Source organism: Bison bison, unplaced genomic scaffold (assembly GCF_000754665.1).
Source record: "Bison bison bison isolate TAMUID 2011002044 unplaced genomic scaffold, Bison_UMD1.0 scf7180017864324, whole genome shotgun sequence".
Taxonomy (NCBI): domain Eukaryota; kingdom Metazoa; phylum Chordata; class Mammalia; order Artiodactyla; family Bovidae; genus Bison; species Bison bison.
In genome coordinates this window covers 2,675,092-2,692,579 of record NW_011494896.1, presented here as the reverse complement: position 1 = coordinate 2,692,579, position 17,488 = coordinate 2,675,092, and the positions used below count along the sequence as shown (strand labels likewise).

Below are 17,488 nucleotides of genomic sequence, written 5' to 3'. Positions count from 1 at the left end.
GGTACCGGCGCTCGGGAAGAGGGGCGCCGGCGGGGACTGAGAGATGCGCAGCGGATGACGCTCTGTTCTGCCGCAGCGTGGTAATGAGATCCCAGGACTGAGTCACAACGAGAGGAGGGGAGTCGGTTCCATCGGTCCGACCATCCCTATACTTTCCACCCTAGAAGAAAAGATCTATTTAAATTAAGCCTCTGGCGGCAGGGCCGGGGGAGGGGAAGAGGTTGGAAACCCGTGCTTGAACTTAATCCCAGGTTTACTGCCAATTTACCGGGTGACCTTGGCCTAATTTAATTTTCATCGGCCCCACTTTCCTCATTGTCTGTCTCGGGAGCTATCTTAGAAAACTAATGCAAAAGGCTTTCGAAATGTTTGTAATATTTAAACGTGGCACTCATTGTCGTAGGTGTGGATATATTATTAATAACCAGGATACATACAGTGACCTATTGTGGACCAAATTAAGGGTGACTTTTAATAGCCACACTTTAGAAATGGCTAGCTCACAGCAGGAACCTCAGCAGCATGCAGAGCATAGATCAGAAAACTAGTGATAGCCTTAGGCGGGACTTTTTGAGGGAACATTTCAGACATACACACTGTACACCTTGTATATACTGAATTTGATTGTTTTTATATCTCTTTGCACCACCCCGCCAACATAAAATTATTCAGCGTTCCTGTAGATCAGAGATCATGTTACTGTAACCAAGGCCCTCAAAAAGTTTGAGTCCAGGAAATCTAGACATTAATTTCCAACCCTGCACTGTACTTAGGATAAATTCAACTTTGTTTAGTTGCTACATTGTGTAGCCTGCCAGGCTCCTCTGTTCATGGGATTCCCAGGCAAGAATATTGGAGTGGGTTGCCACTTCCTCCTCCAGGGGATCTTCTCCACCTAGGGATCAAACCCACATCTCCTGCCTTAGCAGGTGGGTTCTTTACCACTGAGCCATCAGCGAAGCCCTAACTTGAAGGCTATGAAATTCAGTGCACTCAACATTTCCCAAGGCATCTAATGGCTACCCAGTAATATTTGTTAGTGTTATAAATTAATCTTCTAGCAAATGAATAGTGAACCAAGAAAACTACTTAATAATATAGTACATTCTTTCTGAACTTTTGCTTTTCTTAACTCTGCTGCCCTGAAATATGAGCTAAATCTAATGAACTAAATCTTCAAGCTAAAATTTATCATTCACCCATTCCCTTACTCCCTTACTCACTTCAACTAGTGCCTAAGTCAACAAACTACCTGCCTGTGGACCAGAGGAAGGTTATCATTTGTTTCTTTGCAGCCAGCCAGAATGAGTTTTATATTTTTAAATTTTTTAAATTGTTTCATTTTTCAAAGTATGCAACAAAGACCATTATGTGACCCACAAAGCCTAAAATATACTATCTGGCCCTTTAGAGAAGTTTGCTGACCTCTGCTCTAGGGTATAGTGAAATTGCTAGTGTCTTCTACCTACTAAACAAATTCTTTTCCAAAGTGGTTGTAATGAAAGTCGCTCAGTCATGTCCAACTCTTTGCAACCCTATGGACTGTAGCATACCAGGCTCCTCTGTCCATGGAATTCTCCAGGCCAGAATACTGGAGTAGGTAGCCTTTCCTTTCTCCACAGGATCTACCCAACTCAGGTGTCCCGCATTACAGGTGGATTCTTCACCAGCTAAGCCACAAGGGAAGCCCCAGGGAAGCCCGGTTGTACCCAGATTGGATAGTTTATGCTTCTGGCAGCATATGAGTTTCCGTTACCCCACATTCTTAGCAGTAATTGAAATTTAATTTCTATTTCCCTGATTATAGTGGTTAAGCATATTTTCCTATTTATTGGCTGTTTGGCTTTCCTCTTTGTTACAACTTCAAATTCAGGATTCCCTGGTGGCTCAGCGGTAAAGAATCCACCTGAGAGGCAGGAGCCATGGGAGACACAGGGTCAACCCCTGGGTAGGGAACATCCATGGGAGGAGGAAATAGCAACCCACTCCAGTATTCTTGCCTGGAGAATCCCTTGGACAGAAGAGCCTGGCGCTACAGGCCTTAGGGTTGCAAAGAGAAGTGCCTATTAACATCTTTTGTCAATTTTTCTATTGAGTTGGTTGCCTTTTTCTTACAGATTTCTAGTACTTTGCATATTCTGAGTACCAACAACGACTCCTTTGTCAGTTATATTGCAAACATTTTCTCTACCACTGGCTTATCTTTATGGTATCTATGAATGAGTTCATTTTAACTGGTTAATACTACTTTAAAATTATGTATTTTATGGTTAGTGCTTCTTGCAGATTTGCAATATTTTTAAGGGTCACAAAAATGTTCTGTGTTTTCTGAAAGTTTCATGTGTTGTCGTCCACGTTCTGGTTTCTGTTTCACATAGAATTGTGGGGGTTTGGAGGCAGAGGTGTTTATGCTAATCAGTTTCATAATCAAATTGATGATTATCAAGCTATGGCCTGATAATTAGCCATAACATCCATTAGCCATAATAAGCTATGGCTGATTTTTTTTAAACTAAATATTTATGGTCTTCAGAAGGCTTTTATAAGCCCTTTTGCTGTTTTTCTATAAATACACATTATTGAAAAATGACATTTTAATTTAAGGCTCAAGATGGAAAATCGTGAACCAGATGGTACTATCATCAAGGAGAACTTAACTGATATCATAGCCAGAAAAATTAACCAACTCCCAGAAGCAGAACGGTAAGATCCCTTCTTATACTTAAAAAAAACTTGTTATCAGGTGGATTTTCATCATTGATTCATTTCAATTTAGTTTGACTATAAATAACATACACTATCAGAAAGAAACTGAGATTTTTCTTGCATTGATGAGAAAGGCAGGTCCAGAAAGATTAGCCATTTTACTTGAAGTCAAGGCTAAAATTCATTTCTTTGGATATCTAATAGTTGTTTTTCCATTTGGCTTAGAGACAAATGTATGTATTTATGGATCTAATTTAAATAACAAAATTTTAGATTTTAAAACTGTGTTCTCAACTCATTACCACTCTTATCAGACTCAATTCATTACTACACTTACCAGTCTGAGAGTGCCATGTAACATACATAGCTAGACAAGAAATTTCAGAGAAATGGGATCATGGCTAAAAGATCATTAAGGCATTATTAATTTATATAGGAAACATGCTGATCTTTGAAGACAACACTGAATGAATTGCAGTCCCTACAAACTGTTCTTAGATCTCCTTCGGAGGCAGCCACTCTAACATTCCATTTAAGCTGAAGCTCAGAGAAGGAATGGCATATGCACAGGCAACAGGACAGCAGTCTCTCATATTTGAGAAACCAGTGTTGCTAAAGTATTAGGGAAGTGGGCATAAGGTTGAAGAAACAGAGTTTTGACAGGGAATGACCCAGCTAACATTTCCAAAGAACATTCCAGTTGTTTTCTGGAAAACAGATTTCAGGTAGGAGAGAAAAGGAAGGAAGACCAGTAGGAAAACTGGCATAGTAATCCCAGTGAGTGGTGGTGGCAGTTTGAAGTGAAAAAAAGGATGGATTTGAAATACATTTTGGAAGTATAATCTTACTATCTTGCACAAATTCCAGTCTTGCTGACACCAGCTAAACAAGGGCAGTAATAAGAACTTAAGTGAGATTTTTTTTAAGCTGTATATCCAACTCTCCTCCCCACCACCACACACACACACACACACTGATACTGTTTTCCAGAGATAAACAGAAAACCTTTTTAAGCAAATAAAAGATACGTACCCATGTTTCCAGGCCAGTAAAGAAGGGAAAGCCACACTGACTGACACAAAGACGGGTAGATGTGACAGCCTTGAAGAGAAGGAAGTAGGATGTGCTATTGGGACTTTCACCAAATTAGAATAAGCAATGGGGAAGTGAGCTAGAACTGCAAAGCAAGCTTTAGTTTAGAAGTAAACTGTTTTCAGTCCCTGGCACCTGAGCAGGGCAAATGGCAACACCTCCTTATCTTTCCCTTGTTCCCTATTTTTCCTGTTTCTATTTTATGCATCCTAGTTCTGTTTGAATCCTTATTTCTTATATTATCAGTTGTTGCTTAGTCGATAAAGTCATGTCCAACTCTTTCCAATCCCATAGACGGTAGCCCCCCAGGCTCCTCAGTCCATGGGATTTCCCAGGCATGGGTTTGTTATTTGAAAAGTTCTTAAGTGTATTAAGCTTGAATATTAAACACTACACTTTCTAATCTACAAAATAATTTCATGTAACAAATTTCATTGCCACTTGTTATTTCTGATCTTATATTTCATTTTATCATGTATCTAGTTATTTTTTATCTTTCCAAAAAAATCCTGAGTTCACATTTCTAATTTGTATTAGAAACTTTTTGGAAACAGTGACCAGCTATGGCGCTGCTAGGTAACAATTTTCTATTGAATTATTAACTAAACAACATGACTTTAAGCCACAGGAAATTAAAATCTGGTTGGGAGACCACAGACTGTGCTATTCATATTCCAGTTACACTCCTTGATATATTTAGGGACTTATTTATGTAATTTTTAATATTTAACATTAATATGGAGAAGGCAGTGGCACCCCACTCCAGTACTCTTGCCTGGAAAATCCCATGGATGGAGGAGCCTGGTGGGCTGCCGTCCATGGGGTCGCTAAGAGTCGGACACAACTGAGCAACTTCACTTTCACTTTGCACTTTCATGCACTGGAGAAGGAAATGGCAACCCACTCCAGTGTTCTTGCCTGGAGAATCCCAGGGACTGGGGAGCCTTGTGGGCTGCCGTCTATGGGATCGCAGAGTCGGGCACAACTGAAGTGACTTAGCAGCAGCAGCAGCAGCATTAATATATCAACATATTATAATGTATATAATAATTATATATATGGGCAAGTTATTTACCTTAGTATTTGTTCCCATGACTAAAAATGAAAATAATAGGTATTTCACAGTGTTATGATGAAAACAGTATTTTAGAGGAAATGCTTAAGTTTCCCACTCCCTTAGCTCCCACAAAAATACACAGGTCTTTTCCTATTCATGTTTTATTGTTACTGTTCAGTAGTTCTCCAGGCCCTCATCACAGATATTGTCTTAATGTACCCTAAGTTTCTAAACTGCCTCCTTTGTACTGCCATCTGTTTTAGTACACTTCTGTTAGATTTCAAGTGTATGTATCTTTCAATCTTCACTAATAAACTATGAAGACACTGAAGGTAGATAATTTTTGTACCTTCATAGCCAAGTGTGCTGTATGCAGTAAGGTGCTCAGTGACTAAATGCCAAGTACCATTATGATTACAAAGTGACCAGTAAGAGAAGTAATATCGTATACAATGTAGAAAGCTCAATTAGAAATTCCTAGAAAAGCCGTCTTGAGTGTTAACCATAGTAGTGAGGGTATTGTATGGTCAGTCTGGCTAATTAAGAATAATAATTGAGAGACTGAAATGCCTGTTACAGGTGGCAAGGCAGGTGGTAAAAGAGTTAAAACTGTAGTTAAAACTCAGAAGAGTCTGAATTGGAGTATTTCAATATTCAGCAGTTTTAGGGTTATTTTTTCCCCGGAAACTAAAGAATGGATAGAATGTGCACTTTAAAACTTATACATACCATGCTTCAAAACCAGTTTTACCATTTACTATCCCAAAGCATCATTTTTATTTCAATGAGTTCTTGTGATGTGCCTGGCATAGAGGATCCCTTAAATGTTAGTACTGTTCCAGCCCCCTAACCCTGACTCTAATGCTTCAAGGAAGATTAATAGGGAACATCAATTCCACCTTATTGAATGCCTTCTGTGTGTCAGGTGCTGTTGAAACCAAGATACTTGTATCTTTGTAGCCAGTCTTCAAGTTGTTTACAGGCTAGTTGGGAAGGCTGACGTGTAAATCTATGATCAGACAGTACCGCTTTATAATGTGTTGTGCTACAGAAGTTAAGTACTGGGCGTTGTAGGAGCCTAGAGAGGCATCTAAGTCAGACTCTTCAGAAGTTCTTCCCTGCTATACAGGGGTCACAGGGCAGGGGGAATTTCCATACCAATACCCTTTACAAAATCACAAAACAAATTGTACCACTGCATCCTTAATGTGTTGGCCAAATTCAGAACCTTTTGGAATAAAAATCTCTATGTAAGACAGTGATTTTAGATTTGTTTTACAGAGCTCTAAGATATAAATATGATCCTAAAATCCTGATTAAGTTCTGTAACACATGCCAGAATTGTTCTTGGAGAGCTTACATACATGATAGAGCAAAAAGTTACTGTTTTTTCTCACCCATTCAGGAATCTGCTTGAAAATGGATCAACATATGTTGGACTTAATGCTGCTCTCTGTGGCCTAATAGCAAATAGTCTTTTTCGACGCATCTTACATGTGACACAGGCTCGTATAGCTGCTGGCTTACCAATGGCAGTGATCCCATTTTTGACAGCAAATGTATCTTACAAAGGTTTTGTAAGTTTACCTTTGAATACAGGTAAGTTCTATTTCACTATCACCAGTAAGTTCACTTTGGTATAGTTTGTACCTTATGTCAATCCTTAAAGTAGCTATATGATTTAAGGTAGTCACGGCGTACGTCTGTCAGACTTGGATGGATAAGACTGAACCTTGCTAGCCTCTATAACGCAGCAATTAATTCATATTAGCATGGTCTACCAAACAAGTAAAATAGATATACACAGTAATGCTAAATACTTTCCTTTATCTAACTTATCTTTCCCACAGTGCTTAGTAAGAAATACTTGGAAACTTTTTTTAAAATGTTGACTGCCTTAACATTATAGGAGTTTCTTAAAGGGAAAAAAAATTTTGTGGGAACAAGACTTTATGTAGTAAATCAAAGAGCACCAAATGTGTGTACTTGATTTCCTTTGGACAGTTCACAGTATTTGCTGAGTACTCCAAGTACAACTAAATCATGAAAGGATTTATGATTTCAAAAAAAAAATTATCACAGGTGGTAGTAGGGAAGGAGGCAGTCCATTTAAATTCTCTTAAGTGGTACTTCAAATTTGTTTACATTGGATGAGTATTTTGTTTGAATCCCTAAGATCACTGTGGAAAGAATTTTGATATGCAGGGAAACAATGAAGTGAACAGAATGAGTGAAAACATAAGTTAACTTTCTAGCACCATGTACTAATTTGAAAATGAATCATTTTATAAAAATAAAACCAGACTATATAATGTAAAAATTTAAGATGAATTAAATTGTTAAAACAGATTTCCCATGGGTTTAAAAGTTTCTTAAAGACAAAAATACTAGCCCGGGTTTGCTAATACAAATGAAGAAAACCAGAGGCAGTGCAAACTATTACATTCAAATAGAAAACAAATTAGGGAATTTTCCCTAAAATGGTTTTATCAGTTACTTTTTTTAACTACTCATTTATCAGTTACTTTTTTTAATTACCCATATGTATACCTTTTAACATGCCTTGAGAAATGCATTTACTGTATTACTGCTTGAAATTGCCTATCTTTGATACATATAAGGGGACCTTGAGTTCTTTACGTGTTTGCTTGAATATCCATTTGCGGAACTAATTTGTTTCCTAGGTGATCTGCAGTGTGAAACCTGCACCGTAACACGAGGTGGACTGGTTGGTCTTGTTTTCGGTGGCCTGTACCCTGTTTTCTTGGCTATCCCTGTGAATGGTGGCCTAGCAGCTAGGTAGGATTATTTTCCATGATTACTGAAAAACTTAAGTACACTCTATTTTTTAAGGAATGTTACCTGTTTGATTTGAAAGCATTAATGAGACTTGTTTTTTCCAAGTAATCAAAGAATATTTTTCAAGAATTTGAAAACACTTCTGGAAATTTATTTCACTAACCTCTTGGGTGTGAGGTTCAGGTTTAAAACATAAAGCTGCAAACAGTACTACTGTGACTAGTGTGAAAGCTACATTATATGCATAATGTTCTTAAGAGTTTGTGTACTTCTTCTAAAAGAAAATTCCATCAGAAAATGTGTAGCTATAAGCCAAAATAACTCAGTTATCCTCTGATGAACTCTTCCAGAGGTGAAATGGGAAAAAATAAAAAAAGGACAAAAGAAAACAAAAGGCCAGTTTTTAGGACTAACAGACATTGAAGAGAATGCTATTACCTTAATCTTTACCCTAAGCTAGTTTTAAGACTTCTGGAATTAATATATGTTGTACATAAATACATCACTTAATACAACTATCTTTTCTAGTGAACTGTCTCAATGTTTTCTTACAGGTATAATTCAGCCCTGCTACCAGAGAAAGGAAACATCTTAAATTACTGGATTAGGATTTCTAAGCCTGTCTTTAGAAAGATGTTATTTCCCATTTTGCTCCAGACTGGGTTTGCTGCATACCTCGGGTCTAGACAATATAAACTACTTATAAAGGCTCTTCAGTTACCAGAACCTGGCCTAGAAATTGAGTGATTGTTAAGCAAATCTGTACACAAAAATAAAACTATAAAAATAACCTACATCTGATTATGAATAAACAGAGACTTGTACATAAGGTACAATTCTGGGATCTACAGTAGTCAACACTGTCCACTTAGGTAAGAACCTAACTTCCTCATTTTCCCAGTACTTTCTCCCACATTCACTTGCTCTACTCCTTTATATTAAGCACTTTGGTTTGTAACACAGGAAAAAACTATACAGTAGTTTTCATTAAAAACCTCATAAAGAATCCAAACAGGAATGAAAGTGGGGGATGGGGGTGGAGAGGTATGAACATACTACAGAAATAGTATTCATTTTCTTAATTCGCTGTTTTCCATAGGTATTATTCATAGACTCTTAGAGCGTATTTTAAAACATTCCTGGGACTTCTCTAGCAGTCTACTGGTTAAGATGCCACACTTCAAACCCTGGTCAGCTAAAAACAACAAAAACTCATTCCTCACAGTGATCAATTCCAATATTCTTGCCAGGTGATTATTCAGGCTTAGCTCAAGCTGTCCTAATGATAGGCTTCCCTGGTAGTTCAGTGTTAAAACACCTGACATCAAGCCCTTAAAGAGTAGCCATGCTCTTCCTATTATTTCTGGTTTTGTTTTTTTAAGTATCAGTCTATTCCTGACTTCCTAAGATTATTTAAATTTTTGAAATGACCAGTTGTTTTCCCTTCCTAAACTTTTCATCTCCAGTTCTTGAAACCATTTTATTTGACAGCATCTAAATCAGCATTGAGCTTCCCTGGTGGCTCAGCAGTAAAGAATCTACCTGCCAATGCAGGAGATGTGGGTTTGATCCCTGGGTCAGGAAGATCCCCTGGAGGAGAAAATGACAAGCCACTCTACTACAGCCTGGGAAATTCATGGACAGAGTAGCATGGTGGGCTATAGCCCATGGGATTGCAAAAGAGTCGGATATGACTTAGTGACTAAAAGACAGATCACCACTGGCCAACAAAACTATGATGAGGAAATATCTTTATACTGTACATGACTGATAACATGTTAGCACTAGCCATATGTGGCTACTGAGCACCCAAAATGGGACTAGTGCACTGAATAACTGAATTTTTTATTCTGTTTAGCCATACCTAGCTAGTATCCTTGGCATTGAACAATGAGGATCTATATCAACACTTGCTTTGAAACAGGCCAGGCATACTAAATACTGTCACCCTAGAATATTATTCACAAGCATCTTAACTATTCCTTTTCAAATACAGTGATACATCTGTTAGTCTTATGCTATTTAAAATTATATAAAAACATTTAGCCTGTCGCCTAAAAAAAGCAGCTTTGAGTGGGATAGACTTTGAGCGTCCCATAAAGAAAAGAAAGCAGTACAGCCAAAGATTTAAAATTCAATTTATAAAATACAAGGGAATTCCCTGGCAGTCCAGTAGTTAGGGGAGCTTCCCTGGTGGCTCAGCAGTAAAGACTCCACCTGCAATGCAAGAGCTGTGGGTTCAATCCCTGGATCAGGAAGATCCCCTGAAGGACACAGCAACCCACTCCAGTATTCCTGCCTGGAGAATCCCATGGACAGAGGAGCCTGGGGGGCTATAATCCATGGGGTCACAGAGTTGAACATGACTAAAGTGACTTAGCATGCACAAACACCAGTGCTTTGACTGCTGAAGGTGTAGGTTTATTAATCCAGGGACCAGCAAGCCGTGTGGCAGGGCTAAATAAAAACCAAGTCAAAAACCTAATAAAAACAGATTATGTTCAAAAAAATTCCGTATCAAACTACATTTGATAAGAAATTAGAATATATTTTACTATGGATATTCTCTGGGTTACAGAATTATGGCTGATTTTTCTTTTCATCTTAATTCCTTTCTGGATATTCCCAGTTTTCTGTAATGAATATGCTTTACTTTTACAACTAGGGGGAAAAAAATATATATATATATATGGCTAAAAACAAAACAAACCCTTTATAAGCTAAAATATCTAGATAAAGCTCTGACCCAAAGATACATATTTTATATGCATTCTCACTTTTATTGATTGAAAGCATGGTTCTACTCATCACAATAGAAAACCCCAATAAAACTCCTGACTTCAAAAATAAGAAACCCAAATTACTGAATCAGACCTCTTAAAAACAGCATGGTGTAATGAACTTAGTTCAAAACCCACTGATATAACTATATTGATAGTTTAGTACAAATGGTTTCCTTACTTAAACATTCCCGCAGTACTTACTCCCTAGCATACCACCATCTGTAAACATACAACAATTTACAATGGTTTCTGCAACCAAAAATGATTCTTTCTTACACCTGTCCTCTACCATATTTTTCTTAAATCATCTTCTCAATTAGTAGAAATGGGCAACATAGGCCAAAGAAACTGTTATTTTAAGCCTATTGCTACAAATTTACTTTACCAAAATTTCTGATCAGGGGCAAATTAGCAAGAACGTTCTATGATCTGCATTACAATTTAAAGAAAGTCATTTTTAGCTAAGACCTAAAGAACACTGCCCAGAGAGGAAAATAGTTTATCAGTTCTGTCACAATAAAAAAAAAAACCTATTTAAACTTTTCTTTGTTCTGTGTAGTTATTTGGCTTTAAAAAAGAAGGCTCATGTTATACTATACTTAAGGTATTAATTTATAAACCCCAGACTGTGGTACATTAGATGCCAAAAGGGTCCAGGAACTATAAAGGAGAGATACAGAACTTAATGGCACATTCTAAAGTATGCTCAGCCACCAATAAAATTCAAATCTGTATATATCAACAGCTACACAGATGTTCAAAACACCAAGTGGCTAGATTTTTAAATCAGATTAACTGAAAATTGAGCAAAAGATTCTCAACAAATTTGGGGTCAACAGAACTACAAAAAACGGAATTCTCAGGCAGTCCTGTGGTTAAGACTCTACGCTTTCACTGCTGAGGACCTGAGGTTGGATCCCTGGTTGAGGATCTAAGATCCCACAAGGCTGCAGCACAGCAAAAAAAAAAATATATATATATATATAATTAGAAAAATTTTAATAAAGCACTGTGATCTGCTTTTTAAAAAGTAGGGAAAATGGCTAACAAATCTTGAACGTACAAATTGGAGAAAGGTAAAAAAATAGGAATAAAAACACCATTATCAGTAACCAAAGCAATGAAAAGAACAACTTTCTATTAACCTTTTTAAAAAATACATAGTTTTCCTTACATGATTTGTTGCTAATGATAAAGTAATTTACTTTTGGAATAAAATTTAAAGTATCTCCAGTTTCATTTTTCTGCACTTTAAAACTGAATGTCAATAACCGCTTGCTGTCTAGGTTAGAGCTCTGAGCTCAGTCTGTTATAAGACAACAGGGAGTAACAGGCAAATTATTGAGGTATTCAAGTTCAAATATGTACAAAATACTATGCTAGCTAAGCAAACACTTTACAACTATCTAATAGAGGACATCCCCTTTTTGATTCCTGGCTTAGATGGTAACCACCTGGTTTCTCAATAAAAAACAGCACAGTAAAATATAAAAACAACCATTTGTGAAGGTCTCAAAACTTTTGTGTCGATAGCCGGGGGGGGAAACCAAACACCTGAAAATATTTTACAACCTATTCAACTTTAAATAGTCATCAGAATACTTAGCTTAAAACTGTGACTAGACTAGTGAAAAAGTATACCTCCCAAATGCAGAACTAGATAATTATGTATTTTAAAACATTCACTCATTAGCAGTGAATTATCCACTCTATTCTATCAAAGCAGCACTTATGGTCACCAAATAGTGTTGATGCCTACCTGATTTTGGTTACAACACAACTAGCTGTACTGTTCAACATGTAGGAACATCCATCAATCACCTAAGTATAACTGAGAACGCTCTTTGCTGCCTGGCATCAGACTCTGAATAAACTTGAAACTGAGTGAATTTAATCAATCTTGTGTATCACCATACAATAATCAAACTGAATAATTATGATGATGAATCATTTTGGAGAGAGAAGAAATAAGAGCCTATCTCCTACTCCCTCCCACTTCTACCATCTGCACACCTCCGAAATGAGTAAGATAAAATGACCCAGTCTAGACCAGGTGAAACAATGTATTAACATAATCCAACAAAAATGAAATAAAACAATCAAGAGTTTTGAGTGTTTTTTCACACTTGTAATGAACTGGAAAAATGTTTCAAATAAGTAAAACAACCATATTCTGTTTTTAAAAAAAAACCACTCCCATCATCCAGAATGCTAAAAAGCCTTTCATACTAGAGAAATTTTAATACAAAACAGTAGAAACTAGTATACCATTCATTAGAAACCTCAAAATAATTTTAATATGTCTTCAGAGGAAGCTCAAGAAGCCAAAACCTCAGAATCCACACATCTTGGCATTACCCTGAATTGCAATTAACTACCCACACATTTAATCATAATCCATTTTTCAAAGATATACAGACAAATCAATGCATCTATTTAAAAAGACTATTCTTTATAGTTAAAGACTTTACATTAACTTTTATATTCTACTCAGCAAGGTCTGTCTATACTTCAGATTAGCTCTCACGTTCCAGGAAGTAAATACAAACTCATGATATGGCCTTGTGATCACTGATGGCCTGTTTATGTAATTCTACTGCACTAAATGTAATTCCATAAAAGGTGCTCTTGATTATGAAAAGAATCTAATATTCCTTGATGAAATACTATCAATCTCTTCTCCAATGGTTACAATTTTTAAAAGGTATGCAAAGAACTGAGTATCACTCCCATGAAAGACAAAAAATGTATAATTTTGTTCCAAAATTAACTTAGTCTCATGTATTCCTATTAAGTCTTTCAAGGATTCCAGACAATCTTTTCATATCTCCATTTCTGGAAAGTGAAATCTGGAAAGTGAAATCAGTATAGAAGTAATTTGGGAACTTGAAAATGGCATTCATTTTTTTCAGCAGATGCCAAATTTTTGACCGACATGGCTCCCACAATTACTTTGTTACCATCAGTCCAGTCAGTTAACAGGTTGTAGGAAAAGATTCGTTTTTGCAGACACTGCTAAGCTGTTTAAAGAGAAGAGAGAGAGATTAATTTAGTGATTATAAAATGAACAAATATTTAAAATATTTTGAACACTTTTTGTTGGATTATATCAGAGGTGTGATTACATTTTAACAAACGTGGACTCTTTAGTTAGGTCAAGGAAGTGCAGAAACATTAAGTCAATATGATAGAAACAGTAGGTCAATATGATGTGTTAGTTCAATTAATGTATGAATTCCTGTCACAATCAGAAGACAACTATTAAAAGGTACATCTTTAGTTCTTTCTGTATCATTTTGCCATAGAGGCACAATTAGAAAAAGAAAAAAGACTCCCCAAATACTAAACTGCTTTCATCCATTACAGTAAATAGAGCCAAACCTGAAAATTTCTAAACAATCCGTATTATACTCCAGAAATCTCCTTTATCCAGCTACTAATCATTCAGAACACAATTTTCTAAAAATAGTAAGACAACAGTTTCATATTAATCATAACTTTTTTAATTAACAAGTAGTGAATAGGACACTTTAAGATATTGTTTACTACACACTGAAATAAACATATCTGTTGTAAATTCAGAAACCCAAACATTTACAGTAAAATGTGTTTACACATAAATATGACCAAATTTATTTAAAGTCCCTGTTAGGTCTTAAATACATGCAATACCATGTAAAAACAAGACTATGACGTTGATGCAAAAAATGACAAAATCACTATAAGTCACCAAAATTTGAAAAAAAGAGAATGAAATGGAAACTAAGAAAGACAGTTAAAACATAAGGAACCTAACAAAGCAGCTTTTAAAATAGTTGATACTAATCTCCATTTTCAAAAGTTCTTAATCAAGTATTTCCAAAAACTGCCATTTATAAAATGACATTCTAAAAATCTATACTTGGAATTTCAAAGCATCCCAATTCAGAAAGCTTTGACTGTTTCTCCCCAGCCCCCAAACTTCAAATAATGCAGGAAAATCATTGACGTTAGGAAGAAAATATTCCAAAGGAATGGTTTAATTTTTAGAAAAACGCACTTACTGCTTCCAGAACCTAAGACCCACAGCATTAACAACAATCATTTTTCCTATTTTCATCCATTGTTTTCCAATGTCATGTTAGAGATGAATAAATTCTTTGAGCCCATAACTGAAAGATCAACAAACCTGATTTTATTATGACACCATATTTTTGTCATTGGTACTGCACAAAATTATATACAAAGATATATATATATACAAAATGTTCAAGTATTAATTAAATTTCAATTCAAGGCTTCTGTTTCAAAAAGCTACATTTAACATATTCCATAAAGATAGCACAAATTAGTCATTTCAAATAATTTTTCCAACTACTTTTGGTTTATATATATTATATATTATTCAGTAGGCACTAAAAATCCATGCAGCTGCATTGTGAGGGGCTTGCTCCTGCACTTAGGTATAAGCAGGTTCATCACTCCAGGTTGTGAGTTTGGCTACTATCCATATTCATGCTCAAGTGCAGTAGATGATTTTACAAAATATGCTGTAATGCACTGGAAACCAGAGACCAAGTTAGGTCTCAGAGTGTATTATCTAGCAACAAAACATTTACAGTTGTGCAAGAACAAGATTCCATTTTCATAACCAAATAACAACAAAATAAAACATTTTATGTGTAAGATAACTTACATCTTTGGACTGCTGGAAAATACTTTTTAATTATGAACATTTTAAAATAAAAGCAGAAGCCCTGATATTACCTCTTTTTCCTCATTTCTTATACTACCTTTTAAAATAAAGCAGGAAATGTGGCCAGCAGCTGGTCCCGTCTCTTCTGCCCCAACAGCTGTATCCACTTTAGCACAAAGAAAAACAAGGATGCTAAATACGTATATACTTTATCAAACAGTGATGTTTCACAAAGAATTTCTTCATGTCCCTTACACTGAAGGACATCATGGTTCAATCTATATACAATCACACAACAGAGTACTTCAAAGGAAGACTACGTCCCAACTTTGGAAAAGTGTCAATTGTGTCATTAAGTAGCCAGAATCACTCAATTTTAAAACTCATTTTTAAACAGGACAAATACCTTTGAAATATGGAGAGTAAGATTCTTTGTGAAGCCTCACTTTACACGTTTTCATTCACATTTCATAACCTTCAATATCTAATCATACATAAATTTAACCTAAAAATTTAATACAACAAAAATAAAGGTGTTCAACAATTTATTCATACTCAATGATAGGGTAATCACTGTGCTGGTCCTCAAAGAAACATTTCATTAACCATTCTTATTCCTCCTTCAAGTAACTAACACAGGAGTCTGGTATGCATGTTAATTTTCAACTTCTCTAATGTTGAGATATAAAAATCTATTAATCTGAATAGACTGTATGTCTAGATCTATTAAAACTAAAAGGCATTCTTATATTTAAGATTTCTGTCATCTCCAGCAAAGTAACTATCCCATTTGTGCATGCCCCAAGTACTTATTGTCAACCTCTGAAAAGTTGCTCTAAAATTGGAATTCCAATTTGCACCTTGTACAACTCGGAACTTCCATTCAACTTCACCTGTGTCACTGTCTCCAAACTGTATCTCTATTAGCAGCTTTCAGTGTACAGTTGGAACCGATGTCATCCAAGGCCATGTCCACACTGGGGACAGAAGAGCTAGGTACACGCAAGTCTGAACAAGGGGACACATTAACAGCTATTTCAACCAGAAGAAGCATCTTGAGTACATTACTGACCAGCACAAGTCTGTTTCCAGGGTGGACAGGGCCCAAATTAGATTCCCCTCCCAACTTCCGAAAAAGAAAACAACAAACAAACAAACAAAAAAAAATCACACACACGCACAAATTGAGATGTTGCCCATTAAAGTAGACTAAGCAGCAGAGCATGAGCGTTACGTGAAGAGATGGGTCCTTACCAGGTGGTGAGGCGGGAACGACTGTTCTGTAACCCCTACAACGGAGCCTGGCAGGAAGGAAATCACCTAAAAAAGAAACTGTCAGAGAGATTTAATAGTCACATGTTATCATTAGGAGTTGGTTACAGTGTCACATTCATGCTTTTAGCTAAACACTTAAAGATTCAATATTACTTTTTTTTTTCCTCCTCTGAAATGTGTCCAGTGACGATGTCCCACTAAGGTGTTTTACATGATGTAAGGGAGTTGAAAGGGGATAAACGCGGATAAAGAGCAGATTACTTGACCCTACATTTTAAGAGAAGACGACGCCTTCCGGGCGCACGCCGAGCAGAACTCCACCGACACCTTATCCTTGTCCACATGCAGACACACTCCTCCCGCCGAGTCGTCCTGGTCTTCCAGCGGGTCCGGCTGCTGCTTCCCCACGGGCAGAGCGTAGTCGTGGTCCCCGGCGGGCGAGTCCCTGAAGAGCGAGGTGGTCAGCCGCAGTCCCACGCCGCTCAGCCGGCTCAGCAGGCGAGCCAGTCCGGTCTCGTTGGCTAAGACGGCCCGAAGGTAGCGACTCTCCTCCTGCAGTGCCTGCACGCGCTTGCCCAGCTCCCGGTTCTCGGCCCGCAGCTCCTGGTTCTCGGCGGCCAGCCCCCGCACTCGGCTCTCCAGCCCCATCACGTATTCCTTCTTCTTCAGCCGGTTGAGGCGGGCAGCCGCCGCCGCCGCCTTCCGGGGACTCTTTGTCGCCGCCTGGTTGCTGTCGTTGCCGCCGCCGCTGCCTCCGCCGCCGACGCCGCCGCCGCCTCCCGGGGACTTTCTCCGCCTCTTTTCGCCGCCGCCACTGTCACTGCCGCTGCTGCAAGCTCCGATGCCGTTTAACAGCCTCTGCAGCAGGTCCGAAAAGCGCTGCATCTCGGCAGCCGCGGCCTCGTCGTCGTCGTCGCCTCTCCACAGGCCACCGCTGTCCGAGCCTCCGCCGGACGAGGAGAGGGGCCCCGGCGAGCTGAGCCCGGGCTCCAGGTGCCAGTCCGGCTGCCGGGGGTCCAGCAGGTCCGCCAGTTCCAGGCCGGACAGAAAGTCCATGTCCTCCGTCTCCTCCCCGGGGGCGCTGGCCATCGCCTCCTCCTC

General features: G+C 37.8%; 2 protein-coding genes across 4 annotated transcripts; one reads left to right on the top strand and one right to left on the bottom strand.

Moving 5' to 3' along the window:
- The first annotated feature begins 6 nt into the window (after positions 1-6).
- TMEM126A (transmembrane protein 126A) lies at positions 7-10,330 on the top strand. Its single transcript, XM_010853189.1, has 5 exons — positions 7-80; positions 2,605-2,703; positions 6,261-6,454; positions 7,540-7,654; positions 8,209-10,330. Exons 1-5 carry the CDS (start codon positions 55-57, stop codon positions 8,399-8,401), a joined length of 627 nt encoding a protein of 208 aa, XP_010851491.1. The 5' UTR covers positions 7-54; the 3' UTR covers positions 8,402-10,330.
- Positions 10,331-12,543: 2,213 nt separating this feature from the next.
- On the bottom strand, positions 12,544-17,482 carry CREBZF (CREB/ATF bZIP transcription factor). Of its 3 annotated transcripts, XM_010853187.1 has the most exons (4): positions 16,659-17,482; positions 16,367-16,444; positions 15,210-15,278; positions 12,544-13,457 (listed from the first exon to the last, which is right to left on the bottom strand). In XM_010853187.1, exons 1-2 carry the CDS (start codon positions 17,474-17,476, stop codon positions 16,429-16,431), a joined length of 834 nt encoding a protein of 277 aa, XP_010851489.1. In that variant the 5' UTR covers positions 17,477-17,482; the 3' UTR covers positions 12,544-13,457; positions 15,210-15,278; positions 16,367-16,428. The 3 variants fall into 3 exon arrangements, with proteins under 3 accessions (XP_010851489.1, XP_010851488.1, XP_010851490.1); XM_010853186.1 differs by having other exon boundaries at positions 12,544-15,278; XM_010853188.1 differs by having other exon boundaries at positions 12,544-15,278; positions 16,367-17,482.
- Between the last annotated feature and the right edge of the window lie 6 nt (positions 17,483-17,488).

Bases quoted from the DNA above. Each gene is read 5' to 3' on its own strand.
- TMEM126A (XM_010853189.1), top strand. From the start codon at position 55: ATGACGCTCTGTTCTGCCGCAGCGTG. The intron at 6,455-7,539 runs GTAAGTTCTATT...TTTGTTTCCTAG, and splicing joins AAGTTTACCTTTGAATACAG to GTGATCTGCAGTGTGAAACC. The intron at 7,655-8,208 runs GTAGGATTATTT...GTTTTCTTACAG, and splicing joins AATGGTGGCCTAGCAGCTAG to GTATAATTCAGCCCTGCTAC.
- CREBZF (XM_010853186.1), bottom strand. From the start codon at position 17,476: ATGGCCAGCGCCCCCGGGGAGGAGACGGAGGACATGGACTTTCTGTCC.